Source organism: Vulpes vulpes, chromosome 13 (genome assembly GCF_048418805.1).
Source record: "Vulpes vulpes isolate BD-2025 chromosome 13, VulVul3, whole genome shotgun sequence".
Lineage (NCBI taxonomy): Eukaryota > Metazoa > Chordata > Mammalia > Carnivora > Canidae > Vulpes > Vulpes vulpes.
This window is the reverse complement of record NC_132792.1, coordinates 42,101,349-42,124,076: the sequence shown is the minus strand read 5'-3', so window position 1 is coordinate 42,124,076 and position 22,728 is coordinate 42,101,349. Positions and strand designations below refer to the sequence as shown.

General features: G+C 43.9%; 1 protein-coding gene across 1 annotated transcript in view; it reads right to left on the bottom strand.

Annotated features, from left to right (window-relative positions):
* The window catches only part of RUNX1T1 (RUNX1 partner transcriptional co-repressor 1), a 130,830-nt gene extending 111,291 nt beyond the window's left edge, over window positions 1-19,539 (bottom strand). Inside the window, 4 exon segments of the mRNA XM_072734340.1 lie at window positions 18,999-19,055; window positions 19,058-19,141; window positions 19,306-19,330; window positions 19,332-19,539. Coding sequence (XP_072590441.1) covers window positions 18,999-19,055; window positions 19,058-19,141; window positions 19,306-19,330; window positions 19,332-19,427 — 262 coding nt within the window. The 5' untranslated portion in view covers window positions 19,428-19,539.
* Between the last annotated feature and the right edge of the window lie 3,189 nt (window positions 19,540-22,728).

Sequence of the window (22,728 nt, the reverse complement as noted above, 5' to 3'; positions counted from 1 at the left end):
CTCCCACAGCCAGGCTGATTGATTGATCCCCACCCAATCCCACACCCAAAGACTTCAAAGACAATTAAAGAAAAAAAAAAAAATATATATATATATATAATACAAATTTAACAGGCACTAGAAGAAATAAGAAAAAGGAAAAAAATCTTCACAATTAGAATTTATTGGGAACATAGAATAACTTTCTTTTTTTGTTAAGTAAATCAAAATATTTGTCTGTTCCTTACCTTGACAATATTCAAAGTTCCCTTTTTTCCGGCAGTCACCTATTACTAAACTCAGTGCTCTCCAAGTGTTTCTTTTGACAGATATCATTCTCCACCAATCGCTCTGCTAATTTCCTCTCTCCTTTTCTGACTGGGACAGATATTATGTTCACCAGCCCAGAGATCAATCTTTTCTATTGACAACAACAAAGGGGAAAAAAAACGCATATATCACAACCAGTCTGAAGTATCACACCCGTCTACTTACACGATTATACTAGACCAGTTTTGTTTTGTTTGTATTAAGAAACAGACACAAGCTCTTCTCAATTTTAGAAGAATCCAAAACAATCCCCATTTTTCTCAGTTCCATAAGGACATGCTCTACTTCTCCCGTCATCTGACTGAAAGCTAGACACATTCTGAACCTGACAACTCCTCTTCCTTTAAACTGGTTTAGAACACAGGTACATCAATACCTTAAAAGAATGTGTTAGCTTTTACCTTGTTCAATAAAAAAATCAAATACTCTGTCAGATATTATGGTCCCCTTAGAAAAATGCTTTGAAACACTATGTGTTTGTTTTATTTTACAGAATTTTATGTGCATGTTAAATTCCATTTCAAAACAAAGTGGTGTCCATATTGCATCACCATTCTTTGAAAATTAAACATTACTATTATTACCTAAAATAGCCTAAAACAACTGATAAGAGTCACAAATAATCTATGGAGTCAACTAGTTTAAAAATACTAGTAACAGGGATCCCTGGGTGGCGCAGCGGTTTGGCGCCTGCCTTCGGCCCAGGGCGCGATCCTGGAGACCCGGGATCGAATCCCACATCGGGCTCCCGGTGCATGGAGCCTGCTTCTCCCTCTGCCTGTGTCTCTGCCTCTCTCTCTCTCTCTGTGACTATCATAAATAAATAAAAATTTAAAAAAAAAATACTAGTAACAATAATTATGGGTGAATCATTTTAGCAAATCAACAAACTTCTACTTTCTCTTTTTCTCTAAAGCAATCCAAATTTTCTCATTTTTCCTGCTAGATTTGGCAGCTTTGGAATTCATCCATTCTCAAATATTTATTGAGTGCCTAGTACTCACCCACTATCACTACCACTACTATGTGCAGAAAAAGCATCCCTATTTAATTCTCATAATGTGTGCACTGTAACTCAAGCACAATCATATACACATAAGGGAGGAACTCAGTAAATGTAAAGGAATAAAAATTTATAAAAGCAGTCTCAAAAAGTGTTATTAAAGCTGTGCCATTATTATTTTTTTTTAAGAAACCAAAGTACTCCCTAGAAATTAACATTGGTGAATATACTCTGATGTATCTACACAAGCAGATTTTACTAAATACATAAATGCACACATACAGATCAATGCCCTTTTAAGCCACATTGTGATTCTGTATCATGCAACCAGTTCTTATTCCTCAGGGTAAAAATTAAATAAACGATGATTAGGAAAAACACAATATTAGACATTTCTTAGTTGAAACTGCCTTGAAGCTCAGCAAAGATCACTAAAGACAATTGGCCAAAACTTGGAAACATTCAGTTTACCATGTAACCTAAAGATGATAAAGCAAACATTTCCACAAGAAAATTACCAAAATGCATAGATACATGTACACGTATGTAAACAGTCAAATACCAGGGGTGAGGTAGGGTGCAAGAAAGGGAGACTGGAAGTAAATACACCTAGACGTCAAATGATTATTTCAGGAAGAAGGAAATACGGCTAATTTCCTACACAATCCTATTTCCAATGTGTCTATACTAAGGTAAAAAAATATTTTATCAATATAGAATAAACAACTATTATGGGGGGAAAGAAGAAAATAGAATTTTTTCTTAGATTCAATAATATTTTGTAATATTTTGTGCTTCAGCAACCACCAACAAAAGACATCAGAGAAACTGATAAAACTGGATCATGCCTGTGTGGGCCACAGTTAATAATCTCCACTGAACAAACGGAAGAGGCAAAGCACATACAAATATCCTAGCGTCTAAGTCTATTTCTTCCTTTTCATGACTGCTAAATAAGTGCCTAATATCTAGATTTATTGATTAAAAAATGGTGTAGTAGATCTCAGTTTCGAGGCACATAAAATTACAACGTGGATAAACTGCCTTTAGAAGATAAGTTTCTCAATTATAAATGACCCCCCTCCCCCATGTAGAATATACTGTTTCACTTTTTAACTTGTGTCTCTCTTAATCAGAATATTCTGAAGCCAATGGAGAAAAGCTGGCAGGAAGACAGTTGTTACAAAATATTTCAAATGTGCATGTTTATAACTTCTCAAATGTTAACATGGCAGAGAAATACACATTCAAGTAACATACAACTTGAACCTAAAGTTACCCATGAGGATTTTGGCCACTGAACTATTTTACATATGAAACACTGTATCGTAATCAATAGAATAACAAAAAAAAAAAAAAAGAAAGAAGACGAAGAAGAAGAAGAAAAAGAAGCAACAGCAGCAGCAACAGAAGCAACAGAAGCTAATGTTTAATTTTTTTTTTAAATAATGTCTTTGGAGTATTACACTTCCAATACATTAAAAGAAATAATAATAAATTAACAGTACCAAACACTGTGAAACAGATACTCAGATATCTGCCATACATACTCCCCACTGAAGTCTGTATCCCCTGCAAAGGACAGTAAAACGTCTCTCTCTTTAATAATTGCTTTGTTCAGATCCTCAGCTCTCCAATTTGTTAAACACCATGATGAGGGGAACATACGCCGAGAAAAGTTTAAAAGCTAAACTCCACCAAGAGTAGAATGCCTCAAACAATTTGTATTTCTACAAGAGTGTTATTAAAAAGGCTCAACATGTTGTATTACCATGGAAATTGTGGAAAACATACATTCCCAAACAAATATTACTTTTTCTCAATGGTATGAAGTAATGAAAACCACATGTGTAAATCTGCGATCCGTGCAGTAGTTCAAGCTGCCGCTAATAGAAAATACAGAAAGTGAACTCTGCTATATAAAGGATTCTTGTTACAGAAATATAATGTGAAAACCAGATGCAGACAGAAAACCTTAATCACAGATGGGAATGTAATCACTGGCATACAGAATACTTTTTTGATCAATCTTAACCATATGCGCAATGTATTTATTTTCTAAGGAATGCAATAACTTGAGAGAACCTTCTATTTGAATTCAGTTAACCTCATATTTATAATGCTTTTATCTTACTCCCCCACCCCTCCAATGTGTACACAGAGCCAAGGTTTTAAAAGGAAGAGTTGCTAGCCTTGGCAAATCATTCTTGTATCAGTTTATCTTTCAAAAATTTAATAGGATGTAAAGACTACACACATCAGAATCAACCTCAAAAGAGACCAAGTACAGTTCCCCATTACGGAGTTTCTCAGTCACCGCCAGGAATCCCTTCACTGCCTAAATACATTTCTCTAGAGAATTAGATCAACATTTGGGGTAATTTTTCCTTTAGTAAATAATATGCGTATCGTTATTCCACAAATGAACCTTTTTAAGCACACTTCTTTATCAACCTGGATTGAATCAGACCTTAACTTTTCTCTTTCCTTTCATAAAAACATTTTATAGCAATAAAGACTGGTCCTTTTACGTTAATAAAAATACAATTACTTTTGTATTCCAAAGGGACCATCACAAAAGGAACCTGTTATATCTAGTCTCTAACTTAGAAAATATTACCTATTTTAATTAAGTACAGCCCCTGACACTGGATTGTAGCTTACCTTCGTCAAGGCCTCCATGATCTCATCGGTAGGACAATCCTCCTGCATCCCCCTGATCCAGAGCAGTCAACCAGGCACCACGTATGCCACGTTAGGATGACGCTCAGTTTCCAACAGGAAGTGACTGGGACATTACGATATCTGGGGGTCTGTCCCTCATCATAGTCACATGAACTAAACCTGAATATCCCGGCTACACAAGCTTCCTTAAGCTTCCGTGACAAACTCACCCAGGTTCTCCTCCTTTCTCCTAAATACCCATCCCAAAGTACACACAGAAACACACAGTCTTCAGTCTTGTGCCATTCAGATCTTCAAGACCCTCCATAATTTGGCACCCTACACTTTCCACCCTCTGTTCCAACCATGCCCTTCCAGGAGCTCTTTCCTGGATAACCCCCTCCCACCCACCCCCCCATAGAATGCATCATCTCATCTTTATGGCTTTATCCACCAACCTCAGAGGCCTCTTCTCAGAGGCAGTTGCATGCCCAGCTCCTTCTCAGACTCAGGTTTCATTCAAGTATAACCTCGTCAGAGATAATTTTCCAACCACCCAAAACAAAAATCTCACCAACACCACCAGTCTAACATTGATTTTTAATTGTCATCATTGCATTTAACACTATGTGGAATAATCTTATTAATATCTTTACTGCCTGTCTCCCTCTCCCATCCCTACACTATAGACCCTCAGAGAGCAGTGGTCTTGTCTCTTTTGATCATGCCTCTATCCCCCATACCTAAAACTGTACTTGCCACAGAGCAGTAGCCCAAATAAAAAGAAAAAAAGAAAAAAAACAACAACAACGAAATTCACCTACAGAAATTCTGTAAAGCCTGATTCAATCACTATGGTCTTCATAGACTTTTTCCTGACCACTCCTGAGGCCCATGGTCACTGTCCCTTCTTTAAACTGTAATAGCATTTTTGATCCATATCAGACTGGGCAGCATTTACCTGCCAGATATTGTTCACTTGAGCCCATTCTCATCAGTACTGTACACATACAGGCCTACATGGGAATCATCCAGGGCAACCTGGGCAGTGAGGCCAGCCCTTCCACCCACAATGAGCAACAGGACACCATGAGTAAGAACCACAGCACTGGGATGCCTGGGTGGCTCAGTGGTTGAGCATCTGCCTTTTGCTCAGGTCATGATCCCGGGGTCCTGGGGTCAAGTCCCACATCAGGCTCCCTGCATGGGGTCTGCTTCTCCCTTTGCCTGTGTCTCTGCCTCTCTCTGTCTCTCATGAATAAATAAATAAAATCTTAAAAAAAAAAAAAAAAAGAACCTCATTATAAATCCATACAACCTATAGGAGTAAATGCACTGCACTGGTTTTTACACGTGGGCTTCTCTCCCAGTTGTGTTCACCAATCGAGTTTCCTGGGGTAAAATAGAGATCTCACCTTATTCTCTCTATGCCTTCAGACCTACCCGGATGCACTTTACTCATTGTATTGCAAGGGCCATGAGGAACAGGGGCCATGTTTATTCAACAGTTTTCCTACCCAGAGCCTAGCACAATGCCTGGCTCACCCAGTATCCACTGAGGGAACAAAGGAATAAGTGATAATCCAATACTATCTAGTCTTTCCTCAAGCCCTTTTCTCTTATGGCAGCAGTGAGGCATTATTTTAATATCCTTCAAATATTATTTTATGGAATAAATTCATCAGAAGGCAGGTGACCAATCTACGATTTGTTTTTAGCCAAATCAGTAATGCGGGATGACCCATGAGTTAACCAACCAAGCAGTTTTAGATAGTACAAGGCTCTTGAGTGTCTCCTCTGTTACACATATAATTTAATTTTCAATAAAACAAAATATCCTAAAATGGCGGTGGCCTACACGTATACTAACCACTTAGGAGCCCACTGGATGCGTGCTCTGGTGGGCTGGAATCTCAGCTTTTACACTTATCAGCTATTTGACCTTGGACAAGTCACTTAACCTCCCTGAGCTTCAGATGGAAATCTCTAAAGTAAGATGGTAATACCTAACTCACCAGGATGATATGAAGATAAGAAGAACACTTATAAAGTGCCTATCTTAGTGCCTCTATTGCAAACACTGTTTTATCTCATGTGCTCAGATCCCATCATCTGATAGTAGAAAGCTGGTAATACCTATTTTAATATTACGGTTTAAAGCATTAAAATAAAAGCATTAGGTCACAACTCACAAATGACCCAGTGTAATCATAATTTTCCCCTTTCTGAAAGTCACTACTGTATGAATAGTGATAAAAATATTTATGATCAGTCAAGAGGTCCAAAATATGTCGAATTAAACCACAGGTCCTAAAACATTTTGCAGTAAAAAAAAAAGAAAGAAAATACCACAAACTAATGTTTTGTGTTTTAATTTTTTTTCTCTCTCCTCTAATTTCATCTGTGGAAGATCATCTCTGAGGGGGATAAGAGAATAGAGAACCAATTATTTCCAAAGACTGATTTCTCCAAATTAAGGCATCTATTCCACGTTGGCAACTTTCACATGAAAGAAAAAGTATCTTTGAAGAGTATCTGCATTCATGGTGGACGGTCACACGTCTCAGAAAGGAGATCTACAACCGTCCAGCTGCAGATCCAGTCTGGTGGCTGCTGCTGCTCCTCATCCACTAACATCTCTCTCTCTCTCTCTCTCTCTCTCTCTCTGCCTGAGAAACTTACAAAACTGTGGCATTTTTTTTTATATTCTAAACAGTGACTTTCCTAAGTGCAATAATGAGTCTTGACAATTTTCCATTTTAACTTTAGTAGCATTCCCACCTGCAGTCAGCGTGGCGGGCCCTGCTCCTGGGCCACCTCCCAGGTGGTAGGACTTGAGCTGCAGGAGAGCCCAGGTGAGTTCTAGACCAGAGAAGCCTGGGAGTCATGGAACCTGGGTTCCGACCTCGCCCAGGGTGACATCGGGCAGGTGAAGAAACCTCTCCGAGTCACTTAGAAAATGAGCTCAATCCCAGGTGGGGGTTAAGGCAATATGTGGGCCTCGTCCCGTGAAGACCTCCCAAGTGCCTCCTCCCCACGCCTGTGCATCTGAAACTGCTCGGCCACCTATACTAAGCAACTGAAGGCTGCTCTTCTGAAATGATCTCCTCAAATGACCATGTTACCTGGACGGAAAAGGGGACACTTCTCACTCACTTGCACATTCTGCATGATGGATCCGTCATGCTACCCAGTGCCTTGCCTTGCTGAAGGGCCAGCTCCTCAAGCAGCAGAGCGGTTGGGATCCCACACAAGGATAGGAAAGGTAAGACTGGGGGTGTAGGGTAGTAGTAAGGGGTGGAGAGGTTTTTGGAGGTGAGGGGGTGCTCAGGCAGCAGCGGATCTGTCCAGAAAGTGGACCTGGGCAACCCAAGGACAGAAGAGAGTCCCTGGCAACTAAGGGATAACCTGGGGGGACAACTGGGAGAGGAGATGCTGCGAGCCACCACTGCTGGGCCCCTGATCAAAGGGACAGTCCCAGCTCATAAATGCGTCTAGACACACGATAGTTTCCTTACAATATCAGGGAGCTCATCCTTTACGAAAAGTACATTTGTGAACTTCAGGGCTAAAAAAGTAAAATAAAACAGGTAAAGATGGGCATGCAAGGGATTTGACCCTTTCACAGTCTGCCTGGAGCTGATGCTGCACCTGGGGTTTGTTTTGGTTTTGCTTTTTTGGTTGCTGAAACTCCAAGCCAAAATACAGTGGCAATAAATGGTACGTTCCACGATGAGAGAACACAATGGAAGGGGACCAAGATAGAGACAGGGAGAGAAGCGACATGCTGTTGAAATCAAAGATTTCTTGGTCTTAGCAATGACACACTTCAGGACAGTACCAAGTACATAACTTGAGTTCAAGGAATAGGTTTTCAAAAAAATATTTAACTTAATAAAGCATCAAACAGTACCCCAATCGTTCCAGACGCCTACCTTCAACAAGCTTACAAGCCAGCAGAGAAGTCTGAATCACATGGACAGTAGCAAAGAGTTGGATGTGATAAATCCAAGCTTTGAGGAGGAGACGTCCTGAAGGCTTCAGAGAGTAGTTTCATCTGAGACGTAGATGACAAGTGTGCTCCCTGCAGAAATGGGTCTTAATTAAGGCTGAGATAAGAAAAGTCTAGCAAATCAGGGTGTTGGGGGTCTTGAACATCTCTATCTCCCCAGATATCAAACAGGACCAGACTCTCCAGTAAGCATTTGCTGAGTGAGGGTGACAGTCAAGGAACATCCAGAGAGAAGAGAAGGTCCTACAGGGGTTTTCTAGAAGAGTGGCGGGCAGGTCCAGAGTGGTCAAGTCGGAGTCTGAGAATAAGCAAGACTTTATCATCCATGGTTATGCTCCAGACACACCACCTCATGGAATTCTCATGACCGCCGCATGAGGTCATGCCATGATTATCCAGATGAGAATTATCTCCAGATGAACAGGGGGAGTAAAAGCAGATTCAACAACTAGTAGTACACTTGGGATTTGGGCCCCTTCCCCTCCACGCTCCACTGCCTTTTGGCAAAGAGAGGAGCATCTCTTTGCCCCCCAAGCACCACTCAACCCCAGTCCGATCTGTGGTCTCTAACTTTACAGCAAGTGAAACAGGTAGAAGATTTGCGAGAGGGCTCAGAGGACCGAGGCGACAAACAGGTCTCCTTCCAACCACCAATGCCTGGGCCTCACTTTCTTCCCCAAAGAAACAACTCTGGTCAGATGTTTGTACCTATCTTCACAAGTAGAAGCGTATGCCTATTTTTTTTTTTTTTTTTGGACAAATGTCACATACTGGACACACTGTTCTGCTCTCCGCTTCTCCCATCTCACAATGTATCTCAGGAATGATGGCCTCTCAACACCTAGAAATCGGTCTCATTCTTTTAAACACCATTGGTTGCTTTTTATGCTGAGGTCCTTTTTTGACTGCCCGTGACTAATTCTTCTGGAGGACACCTGACAAACGGACTTAAAACATTCCATTCTGACAGATATTATAACAAAATCACGAACGCCAAATCTGCTTCAGGTTCAAGAAGTAAAAAAAAGAAAAAGAAAGGGCGGGGGGAGGTGCACCTGGGTGGCTCAGTTGGTTAAGTGTCTGACTTCTGACTTCAGGTCAGGTCATGATCCCAGGGTCCTGAGATCAAGTCTGTGTCGGGCTCTCTGCTGGGCAAGGAGTCTGCTTCTCCCTCTTCCCCTCTCCCTTTGCCCTACCCCCCCAGCCACTCATGCACACTATCTCTAAAATAAATAAAATCTTAAAAAAAAAAAAAAATTCTCTCCTCCTCCTTCGGCCCCTCCCCTCCTCAGTAAGTAAGTGAGTAAATAAAGAAAGAAGTGCCAGTATGTTTGCAAATTAAATGATACTGGACAAAACACGGTATTACCTTGAGAAGCAGCCCCAAAAGTCCTGAAACTGGTAGATTTTTGTTGTTGCTACTTTCAATAACTAAAATCCCTTCAATAGTGGAGATGATTAGCAAGCAACTTAATCATAAGGATTTAATCAAGGGATTCCTTTACTTTTCCAATAGGCGGCCTCGTTTAAAAAAAAAAAAAAATCGTGGTCCCTCATAGGACAGTAATTTGTTTACTATCAGCTGCCTGTAAAATAAAGACAAGTTTCTAGTAGCTCAGTAAAACTGCAATACATATTTTTGTTATTTTATTTTCATTTTTGTGATTTTTGTTTAAAGTATATTTGAAAACTGTCATTGCATGGTCTGCGAGACCACCCTGGGGGTACCTAATGAATGAACGTGGGTTCAAAGGCCCCTTGAAACAACTCCCACTCCCCGTCCCCACAAAGTCTGCCCCAGTAGAAAGGCAAGGGGTCCAGACCCGGCCCACCTGACCACCTCTTATTCCCCAACATGGCCCAAAGGTACCTACAAAAACAGAAGGAACCTCAGAACAGGTTAAAAGTCATGCAAGAAGCCAAAGCATGTAAGGGAGCCAGGTCCCAGAGAGATCAATAAAGACCCTCATGCAACCAGGACTCTTGAAGGCACACCTGCCACTTCACAGCCCCATGACCATTTGCAAAAGTGGCTAGAACACAAGGACCCCCGGGGCGGGGCTGTCCAAATGGGCTGGAGGCCTCTTTCTCAAGGAGGCCCCTGCCTCTGGGGTCACAGGAGACTCCGAGCCCACGAGGGGTAGGGAAGCTGCTCCTTAAACATCCAAAGGGATTATAACCTCTGGCAAGCTAAGGGCGCCTGGGGAGCTCGGTCAGTTAAGCATCCAACCCTCGATCACGATTTGGATTGTGGGATCGAGCCCTGAGCCCCCTACATAGGGCCCAGCGGATGGTGGGCCCAAGACCCTCTCTCTGTCCCACCCCCCCGCCCCCACTCCAGCTCCTGCACACTCACATGCTCTCTCTCTCTCTCAAATAAATAAGTAAATCTAAAAATCAAAAATTCTGGCGAGCTCAGTACCCTGGACACAGACTCCACGTGGTCAACTCTAGCTTCTCTAAACACACCCCTACGACCGAGTTCTAACGCTTACCCCTCGGCTGTGTCCTTCACCTCTTGCCTCTTTCTTTCCATCCCACAAACTCAATCCTGGTCATCCTGCTGCCAGAAGCTTCCCACTTGGCCTTGGCCTCCGGGCCTTCCTCTATTCCGACCCAACCAACTGATCACAGTGCAACCAACTCTTGAGAAACGTAACTTTAACTGGGTCCACGGCTTCCTCCCCTTGCCTCTTCCCTTTGGTTTTACTGACACCCCTTTCACTGGGGGGCATCCTCTGTCCCAATGAAGCCCAACTAGAAAACCGAACATACAAAGCAATTTGTCATCACAGCAGAACTGTTCTGGTTTCACAGGACTAAGACCAAGGAAAAGGTGCAAACCCAGGTGGGGCGCCCCTCATGCCCAGTTCCACCCTGAGGGGGTCCCACGGGACACAGTTTTCCAAACTCCTGGCTTCCTCAGAAGATAAAGCTGAAATCGACACGCTTCATAGACAAGACACTTAGGATCTTTCTGCTTATTTCCCAATAATCACCCTTGGGTCCTTTTTGATACAATCACATTCTTCAATTCACTCTCCACCCCAAAGGCCCTCCGAATGCCTCTTCCACATCTGGCTTTCTGCACTCCACATTCCTACTTTACAACCCCCCACACCACCATTATAATAATTACTTGACTTTGATAAATCCTGTCTGAAGACAAACTGAAATTCCAGCTCACTCCCCTCCTCTCAAATCCCATTGACTGTACCATTTAAAGCGGTTAGGCCGTTAAGCCTCACCATCTTATGTAGCAATTTTATTTGTCCTGGGTGGGCTCATCACTCAAGTACACACTGGATCATATGTATACCCCCTTTATGTACACAAACCTACTACTTAGCCTGTGTCTCCATCCTCACACATGGCTTTACACATAGTAGGCATCCGTTGATTCATTAATTTATTAACTCTTGCCAGCCAAGAGTAGACATGTCTTCTTTCAGATACTCTAAAAAGGGTCATTGCCAGGACTACCCAACGAGCATACTCTTTTCTTCAAACAGAGGAAAAGTAGGTTTAATTGGTTGCCCATTTTACTCATCCTCGTTTATCTTTTTCTCTGCCATTTTATACCCACTCCTCTAGCCGACTCAAAGCTTGCCTTGGACAAGTCGGTGGAAACCGATCACACTTACTTTCCCTTTAGACCTGAACAGACCTACCTCTCCTTATTTAAGCAAGAGGATGAACCTTTAAACAACTGTCCACCTTTGCTTCCCACCAGAGGTCAAACATGGATCTCCCCTCTACGTAAATCTAACTGCAGATGAGAATGAAAATGTGAGACAGGTAGGCAACGGGGTGAGGGAGGAGAGAAGACTGGCCCGACACATGATAAAAGTTCCAGAATCCTAACAGTCACTTAAAGAGAACACTTCCAGGGGAAGGAGGATTACTGTGTCAGTCTGATAAACACCACAGTTCCAGTCCCAATATCATCTGCTGTTCTTCCCAGCTGTGTTTGCTCATCACTGTGTACATAACATATGCATAGATTCAGAAAATAAACTAGCAGTCTTTCATGACCTGTCTTACAGCTCACATCTTCCTAGATCCTGAGGTTAGGGAAGGGAGTCCAGTCCATCGAGTTCTAACCAGAGAGGCCCACCTGCTTTCTAAGACTTTGTCCTTAAAGCACCACCTGTGCCATGCTTAGAACACCTGCCAGGGTCGGGGTGAGGGGGTGGGGGGGTTGGGGATGACTTTCCAATTGCGGGTATTCTCTTTGCCAACAGGATGTGCATTGAGAATACTCTCTGCAGTGCCACTGTGCTGGCTCCCTGCACAACCCGACACCAGCCCCTACAGGTGCCATGTCCTACCTACTTCCCTGATATCTCTCGGGTCTCCTACCTGAGCATCACCGGGTGCACTCCCTGAAAGTCTAATGGAAGGGACCTCCCGAGCCCTCCTTATAATCGCATCATACGCTAGTTTTCCCCCCTAGTGCTGTGCCAACCACCTCTACCTCATCACTGCTCCGGCCTTGTTTCTTCTCATTTCACTAGTGCCCACCTGGCTCTCGAGCTGCTTCAGACAAACCGCCTTTACCTCTCATGGCACCTTCTAATTTCTCGGACGCAGTATTAATCCAGTCGAGCCAGACTGAGCTAAGAGCTCACGGCACACACACACTTTGAAGATATTCTCCTCCGTGGCAAACGCACACACACAACACTTCAGTTTGGCCTCCCACTGAACGCTGAATGCCAACACACAACTCTCCTACGACCTATGAAGCAACAGTAATTCCTGTGGCTTCCATTTCTGACGACAGATGATGACATTAACATCACTTCCAAGTCCTGCCAATTGCGGATACTCCGAGTAAACAGAAGTTTCTACTGCCACCCTGGATGATGACAAGGGGCTCTCCTCCTTGGTCCAATCGGAATCGTAAGAACGCGACGGCTTCTGAGTTCCCAAGATATCCAGCTCGCTTTCATTATTAACAGTTTTGCAAACTAGGATTAATCGTCCAATAACGTCTGAACTGTGTACAGATTAAAGTATGAAACCAAAAGGTTGGGATCCCTGGGTGGCGCAGCGGTTTGGCGCCTGTCTTTGGCCCAGGGCGCGATCCTGGAGACCTGGGATCGAATCCCACGTCAGGCTCCCCGTGCATGGAGCCTGCTTCTCCCTCTGCCTGTGTCTCTGCCTCTCTCTCTCTCTCTCTCTCTCTCTATGACTATCATAAATAAATAATAATAAAAAAAATTTATAAAAGAAACCAAAAGGTTACTGGTAATAATTGGGCTTTTAAAACCGACGGCAGACTGTTTCTTCAGACAATGGGACAGGGCAACTTCAGTCCTTCCTACGTAGGAGCCCATTCCTAACCATGTTAATGCATCCTGGTTCAACAAGCTGTTACTTACCAAGCTCTCTCCAAAACATGGTCAAGAGGTCATTTTCTAAATTGCCCAGCGACTTAGGTCCCAACCTGGAGACTGTGGGGGTATGGCCAATGCCTCGTAGGACAACCAATGACCACCACACCAGCTTTTACCCACTCATCCCTGCACCCAACACCAAGTTCATCTTGTCCAGCACCCATGAGGTGAAACCATCCATGGAGGCTCTCTTCCCCAAACAAAACCTGAAATCTTCAGTTCCTTCTCCCCATATAAACAGACTTGTGCCTTCTTCATTCACCTTTTACAAAGGGATAGTAAGTCAGAGCTGAAGGTTCAGTCATCTAAGGTCCAGGATGACTATGGAAAAAACGGCCCCCTGTTCTCAAGGCCACTCCTTTACAATGGAGAAGGGTAAGGTGATCTTGATGTCCTATACTGGTTCCATCTCCCAGCCATATAGAGGCGAGGAGCGCCCCCTATACTCAGAATTAAAAATTAAGGATTTTTTTCTTCATTCACCTTACCATGGGAAATTCCTGAAAGCCACTTCCAGCATCACACACAGACTCATACATAGGAGAGCTGAGAAGCCTAAGGATCACTGAATCTGCCCTTTGTTTCACTCCCGAAGAACGCACCTGAAGGGTGGCACGTACCCCAAGTTATGCAGCAAAGAAGTGACTGCACTGGAAGGGGAACCCCAGTTTACTCATGAGTTGGGGGGATGCACACACACCGTGTCCTTCTTTCTATAATACACACTTTTTTTTTTTTTTTACATTATGTAACTACACCTGCAAACTCCAAATGGTGCATAACCCCTCTCCTCTTAGGAAATGACCAGGAAGTTGGACTTGGCTGGTTGGAAAACGTGGAGATGAAAACACTGCCATTAGCAACGGGCAGGGACCGAGCACCAGGGATGGGCACACTGGGCTGAAGCCAACTGCAGGGTGTTGACTGAGATCAATAAAGGGAACAGCCTGATTCCTCATGGCTTCAGTGTAGCTCAGGAAGGTGGTATTCTGATGAGCGAACAGAATTCAGCAGTGGAAAAGCCGGGATTAGGACACACTGGGGGGATACACACTGGCATACACTTGGGTGCGTCCAAGGGTGTCTGTCGGCTAGTGATTCCTAGGCTGGGGCGAGGGCCCAAGATAACAATGGAGAATGTTATGGAGAATATGAAGCCAGGTATTCAGAAAATAAGTCTCGAGCTTGAACCAAGTAGGTAATTAAGTTGGGAAGAGGAGGGAATCTCGGTTTTTCCATATTGAGGCAAAGGTCAAGCCAGAAGAGCAACTTTGGCCGGGCTTCGAAATGAAGTAAGGTGCTGCTTTGTCATCTACTTAAAATCAGCAATGGCACCACATGTGGGGGGTAACTCCAGGCTCACAGTACGTCTCTAACATTAGTCTGTTCCTCTTCTCTCTCCCAAGACCAACAACTAGGGGGCAGCTCTTGAAAGCCCAGGCACACTCACAAGTGGTCTATGACCCAGCTGTCAAAAGATTAATGAATCTAGTCCATCACATTCCCTAAGGCACTTAGAGGGGCTGAGATTGTAGGACAAATGGGAAATTTTTACATTTGTGGGCTCATTCACCAAGATCTATGTTCTAAAGGAGCTATTCACCCCAACCGTGATTTGCCTTAGAGAGCTTGACCGGTATGAAATCTATGAAACAAATGCCTGCTTTATTCCCTCATGGGCTGTATTAGGAGGTAATCTAATTAGAACCGTCAAAGCAGGGGGATTTTTAAAAGTAGGTCTCTTACGGCCCGCGACAACGTTAGTGGATCTCAGCAGCACTGACGGTGTCAACCTTCTTCAAACAGGAGGGTCTCTCTTGCGCCTTAAACCTCAACCGTGGGGCACGACTGGCTGGGTGGTTCTGATGTCAGAGCCTGGGCATCATTTGTTAAAGCATGAAGGTTCTGAAGAGAGTCACAAGAACCCCCCTGTTGAGGCCTTCCAAAGTACTGAGGCTCCACCGCTGAATGTGGCCTCAGGACAAAACCATCTAACAACCGATGACGGGGTTGTGCCCCCGTGAAATACACTTTTCTTCCACGGGGATGTGATCCAGCCCCAGTTCTGGAGAGTGGCAAAGTAGTGGGTGCAGTGGCAGGGAATACACCCACGTGGCTGCCCGGGCCTCTGAAGGAGATGCCAGCACAACATGCCACGGTTTGGCTTCAAACTGGAAATTAGGCTGCCTGAAAGCATCATTCTTGGGCTGGCCACGTACACGTGATCACAGGTTCCCACACTCCATACCGGTCCTCAGAAGACCACTCCTTGCAGTTGGTGGTGCAGAAGAAACATTGCGTTTCTTAAGATCCACCATCCTACTGCATCCCAATGTCTGTCCTCCCCTTAATCCATTCTGGAGATACTCTGAGCTTAGCCGTGAAGAGTGTGCCCGGCCTTTCAAGGGTGAAGCCACAAGCTACACCGCCTCTAATTGATCCTAAGCAGTGATCACTCTCAACCTGGACAAATTACTACAGCCACAAGGCAACCCAACAGCAATTGTGGATAGAGTCAATATTGAACCCGATCCAAATTTCATCAGTCTTCCTTCCACCTTAAGTCTCTGTGCCCAGCATCACACGGCTAGCAAAGCCATTCGGGTTCTCATTAGAGGGATGAAGTATTCTGTTTATTACGATTATTTCAGATGCGTGATAGAGTTTTCTTCTTAATCAATACTAGAGGATTTAGAAAGAACTTGTCTTTCCCAGAAACGTCACCAGGAAAGTGCATCCAATTTTTCTCTAATGTGGTGCTTTCCCTGTCCATAAAACTTATTTGATTAGCAGTACTATAGAAGCTAAGGCTTTTGTATGCAGGCACTCAAGCATAATTTAATCATTTTATTTAAGCATGAAAAAAAATTATTCTGAAAGCCCTGTTAGGTAAAATATCCCTGATTAGTTTAAACTTACATTTGCAGGTATATTAAAGGTGAAATAAATCACAGAATGTTCAGTATGTAACAGAACAGTGTTAACTTTGCTACAATAGTCAGCAATAAGTTAAAAATTGCAGTATTCGAGAATGTAAGGAATAGCTATCTCATTTTAAATAACTATATTTAAACAGATTATTTGAAAATGAATTTTGTTTTGTGTGGACCCTTTATATATTACCAGCATTGTCACCTATGGAAACCTCTTTCACAGTCAAACAAGCTGAGGTCCTAATTGCATAATACCATTTATCTGTTGAGGATAAAAGTGCCAACAAATGAAAATGCACATTAAGCAAGAGATTGTCAGAATAGAAAATTGTCTTTTTATATTTTTTTATTTTTTTTTTGTTTTTTTTGTTTTTAAATAACCCACTCACACTAACAAAAGACTGCAGTAGCTTCCAAATTATAGGCTGTTATTTTTAGTGGAAGTAGTTCAATATTCATATTGGAGCAGATGTAGCAGTTTAACAAAACAGCTCTTCAAATCCTGCACAAATTGAAAACAGGAAAACTGATTGCATTTTCTCTTATCACTTTCCTTTTCTGAATTGACACTTTTGGCCTTCTGAAAATTTACACATGGCTTTCATCTCAACAGCACCTGCTGATCAAATAGAAACCTAACATTTTCATGAAAATGGTATAAAGGACTAGTTTTGTTCTAAACACTGCAAAGGGCATCAGTTGCCTACTTGATGGCAACAATTGCTGTGTATAAAGCACATTCATAATAGTTTTATATTTTCATTAAACTTTTTAAAAAATATGTTAAGTCCCTCCTGGTTTTTTTTTTTTTCCCCTATACTCATTCTGTATGACTCACATTTCTTTGACTCTATTCCATCTAATACTTAGTTGTGTTATGCAAAGACTATGCAAAATGTATACAAGGGTAGGTTTACACTAAGTAGATAAGGACAATACTTACTATTTTCTCTGCCTCTGCCTGGAATGTACTCATGTTCGTTTTTACATATTACTGTCTATGCATGCCTATGGGCATAAAATACACACATCCCATTTTCATTTTCCACCCGCCAAAAGTAATCCAGAAACAAAAAAGTCCAAGTCAGGCCCTATTCTGGAAGCGGCCTTACAGGTTCGTTTTTATCAGATAGAGATTTAGCAGGTGCCTGAACGTCTGAGCACCCCGGACTAGGGAAGGGCAGTTCTCACCCAAGCACCAGCTGATAAACACCTAAATGGTGTGACGAACCACTCCCCGTAGACACCTCCGGAGGAGGTGAAGATCAATCTTGAAAATGGGTATTCTCGTATGTCCCATGTGCACGATTAATGGCTGGGACGCTTCTCAGATTTGTCAATAAAAGTGCTATTTCTCTGTAACAGCCGATTCTGCTATTTCTCTGTAACAGCCGATTCTGGGTAAAATTAAAGATGCTCCCAAGCCAGGCTGCCCGCCAGTTTCTTAGCCAAAAGAGCTCTACCCCTTGTAAAGGACTCCAGGCTGTCCGTCCCCATTCTGCCTGGGTGACAAGGTAACCTGAAGGCAGAGATGACATACAGTAAAGCATGTGCCACTCTGACCAGTGGGTCTGTGAATTTCAGTGTTTCATCATGCTCACTGAGGCAACAGCAAACCTGAAATGTCAGTATGTTCAGTCAATGGAAGTGAAATAATGGGACTCTATTGTCTTACCCAATCGATCTGCCGCTGTCAACAAGGAAACATGCCCCCCCCCCCCAGCTTTAAACAAATTTTAATTAGGCTTTTAGTTACTGGATCCCATTCACCTAGGAAAACACCTATCTTGAGGACGTGGATGAGGCAAACGACAATTCTGTTCACTTTTCCCCATTTTCAGAACGTTACAAAGTTGTAATTTTTGGAAATACACTCAGGAGTCCATAAAACATGTTTTTACTCCTTTTTTTTTTTTTTGAACCCACTCCAAGGAGGGGGAAAAAAAAAAAGATCCCGCGTTTCAAAGGCAACATACAAATCTAACAGGACAGCATCAGAATGATGGGTTTGGGGTTCTTTTTTATTTCCTTTTTATTATTTTTATTTTTTTGCTCTGAAGCATGCTGAATGAACCCCTACCGTCAAATCGACCCTTAAAAGTAGTCTCCATCCATTCGCTTTCCTCCCTCGCTCGAGGACCACCGTCAGCATCAGCTCAACACCCATTCGAAACGAGCCACACAAAACCCAAAGGCGAAGGACCAGTTCCAAAAAAAAAAAAGCAAGCCACTGCCCTTTCCACTTGGCAGATCCAACCGACCCCCCTTGCGAATGGCAACTGCAGGTAAAAGGAGGGAGACGGAGCCTGAAAAGGGCCGGGTGGGGGGAGAGGAGGGTGCGGAGGATGCAGGGGATGCAGGGGATGCAGAGAAGGCATCGCGCTCCTTCCATCTCGCCCAAGTTCTGCAAGCCCTTCCCTGCACCCGGGGGGGGGGGGACAGGCTCGCCTTGAAATAAAAATTAAAATAAACTCAGCAAGTTGTGAAAGCAGCTTTTCCTCTCCCCCTCTCCAATCTCAAGGCTTCAGCATTTAGTCAATAAATAACCTATTGTGTGTGTGCCCCCACCCCCCCCCCCCCGCAGTCCTTTATCGAATCCCTTTACACCCACTGAGGCTGGCCCAAACTAAACCCAATTACAGATAAGCCCCCACCCCCCCAACGGGTCATCTCACCTCGCCAAGTCCTGTCTGGGTCGCAGAGGTGATGGGAGATAGCGGCCAGGCCAGGACTGATGCCTCCTCCTCACCCCGCACAACAAAAGGCAGATTTCTCTTTCTCTCTCCGCTAATCTTTAAATGTAAATTCTCTCCGCCAGCTAAGAGGAGCGACAGATAACATGTTACATCTTCACTTCTCCTGCTCTTATCGACTTCTGGATCGTTTGGAAAGGGAGAGAGAGGGAAAGAGAAAAGCAGCTCCCCCGCCCCCCCACCCCTGCGCCCCCCTCCCCGCCTCCCCCTCCCCGTTCACGGAGATTACCTTCTGGCAAAGGAGCGCAGGAGAGGCGGCCGCAGCCGAGGCGGCACCCAGACCGCGGCTTTGTATTCATTAAACACACATCGGAGCTTATCAGAAGTAAAAGGCTTGTCAGGATGGCACATTGTGTGTGAGTGAGTGTGTGAGCGCAGGAGGGAGAGGAGAGGAGCCAACGTGCATCAGGGTGATTACAATATCAGCAGGGCCCAGATGGAGGCAGGAAAATAAACAGAGGGTGCGTGTGAGACGGAGCGGGAGAGGGAGGAAAAGTGGGAGAGAGAGGGAGAGAGGGAGAGGGAGAGAGAGGGGAGAGGCACAGGCTGCAGAGGAGAAACCCAAAGGGATGGAGGAGGTGGGGGCTCGGGCCCCAGGGCGTGGGGAGGGGGGCCACATGGCCGCCTGGTACCCCAGAGCCAGCTGGGATGGGTGGGGTGGGGGGTGATGGCCTGGGGCCATCGCCCTGGACTGCCCCCTCCTCCAGGGGAAGGGGAGGAACCCAGGCTAGCAGACTGCCTCACCCCCGTGCCAGGGCCAGACTACACCTCCGGGAGAACCTGTCAAGGTCGGGAGGGACGGGGAGCTCCCTCTGGGGCAGAGCATGACAATGAACCGTCACCGCCTCCCCTCCAGCCCACTTGCCACAATTTGCAAGACAAACCTCAAGGAGCCCTCACAGCTCTCCCCGCGGTCTTGCAGACCCACCTGGAGGGGAAGGCCTGGTCCCGCTGCTCTGCTGGCCCCAATATCCAACAACCGCCCCCCCCATCCCCGCGCCAAATTCCACCCCTCCCCACCCACACCAGCAGATGTAAAACAGCTTCCCTTGGGCTCCAAAGCGTCCCAGCAGAAGACTCCCGTGCAGCCAGCATCCCTGCGATGAGGAGGAGCACTTGTGATTGGGAGCTACAGGTGACTCTTAGACCTGCTCCACCTCCAGAAATTGGGGGGGGGGGGGGAGGAGGGGGTTCCCCTAGGTGTACATCCGAGAGTCTATTTGGGAGGTGGGAATTTGAAATCGAGGTAATCAATCTCGGCCTGAGCTGCTTCACAGTGCTTCACCCACCCAGAGCCCGAGAATCAATCAGGGAACCAGCAAGGGCTGATGCTCCTCCGTCAGACCAGAGTTCATCCTCCACCCCGTCAGGGTCGGGTGGGGGGGAGATACACCTGAGTAGTCCCATGGGAGCCCCTTTTCACTTTTAAATGCGCCCATCAGACAATCTGAACATCTGATCAGATCCTTAATGGAGTGCAGATAATGCAGCAAAGAAGGTTATTTTATTGGGGGAGGGGGCGAAGGGGTGTATTTGGTTGTGTTGTATTTCCAGGCATTGAAGCTTGGTTAAGAAGCTCTCACCGCAGTGTGAAGAGCAAGTTCAGAATGAAGTAGCCAATAAACTGCATAATTGTTCATGACATACACTGTAGCTGCAGCCACAGTGAAAGTTTGGGTTGTAACATAGTTTATGGACGGGTCTTGGGGTAAAGGGACAAAATGGTAAAGGGCGGGGAGGGAAGCATGAGGCCAGCAGGAGAGAGGGGGGGAAAAAAAAGGAAGAGATTCTCTTAGACACAAATTTGATGAGAAGCATTGTTTAATCAAGCACTCCTTTCCAAAACATTGAACCAAAAACCAGTTTTATGGGTAGTAGGCTCCCCACCCCCTGCCCCAGCCCCATGCGCCCAGGCCCAGAAGAGAATCCGGAAAAATCTGACAGGTAAGGCAAAGTGAGCATAAGCTGGACGTAGGTGGGGGAAGGGCGTGTGTGAAAAATCTTGTCATGCAATGAATGTCAGATAAAAAGGGGTCCGCCACAATCCTCCAGTAATCCAATAATGTGGAAAACCTCGTGGTATCACTGAGACGAGAACAAGGTAATATTTCTCCATAAATCTTCAAAAAGTGGCCAGGTTCAATTGTTAGAGAGGGGTGGGAGAGTAGGAAGTGAGCCATTTGGCAGGGCACATTACAAAATCAAGTGAACTTTAAATGGGTGAAAATCAGTCATTCTAACATGTTTTAAATTTAATAACGGATTTCTGGAGTATCATTTTAGTCCTCATAAAAGTTCCCCTTTCACCTTTTCCCTAGCTGTTATAGAGAAGTGCATTCAGAATAACCAGAGGCAATCACACAGACCTTCCTCTTTATCACATTTCAGTCAGATCAATTTGGACACAGGCTACATGCAAAATGCCTGTAAATCCAACACAACTCTTAGGAAGAAAAAATTACCACTCACAAAGGCCACTGATTTTTCCATTACATGCTCTTTGGGAGGAAAAACCAAATGCTGTTAAAAAAAAAAAAAAAACAATGCACCACCACTCTCAAACCCAGAGAAGTCTTACATTTTTTCTTTTAAAAGCATCCAAACATTAAAGGCATGAAGAAAACTGTGCAAAAGCTCATCTGTCAATGTTCTCATTTTGTAAATGCACAGTATTTCTATTACTACCTTGTTTGTTCATTGACTTTTGGCTCACAGTTCTAGAAAAGATCAACCAATTCTCAAATGGGAAGAATCCATGACTCTCTTCCAAAGCAAACACTTTGCTGCAAAGCTTTCAATTTCAAAAAAAAAAAAAAAAAAAAAAAAAGCGCAATATAATAATCAAGAAGTATAATCACAGAATAAGTGTACAACAGAAAGTGGTTTCTATAATCACAGCTGTCTTAAAGTCCAAGCTGGAGACTGGAAATCTTCATTTCAACTAGTTCTTTTCTTAATAATAGGTTACCTTCCTATAAAAGCAAGAAGTCCATCTGCCCCAGGCAGATAAGTTTGGAGGCATTAATTCAGATAAAAATCTAGCATTTTCTTTCTTTCTTTGAGTATGTGAATTCTAGTGTGCTATAATGTGAGAATTCCAACATATGACCATTATGGCATAATATCTCATTGCTCAGCTTGTCATTATTTCATTTGTAATTCTTATGTTAATTATGTTCATAATTACTATAAACAGATGTGATAGACATTCATGTGACCTTTTATTGCAGAATGCATTCCTCACTCGTTTTGCTTTAATTTCTCATGGATGTGAAACTGAAATGTAGGACAAAAAAAAGAGAGAGAGAGAGAAAAGCTCTCTACTTTTCTAAGGTTTTATGTGCCTAAGTTAAAACAAAACCTACCTCCTACTTCATCTGCATTTCAGAATCTTAGAAAATCCTTAACACTGGAGCTGCTTTACAGCACATTTTTAAATTGTACACTGAACCTCACTGCTGCCCACTAAATTGTAGCTCTGGATGCCAAACAAAGGCCAGCATCCATGTCTAAGTTGTCGGTCTTTTTTTTTTTTTCCTCTGAATATCAAAGGTTAATGCAGCAGAATTGTGCTTCAAAACCAAGTGCCTAGCAGCTACATCCCGATTTATTCCCTCATAACTCAACCATCACCCTCTTTACATAAAACACA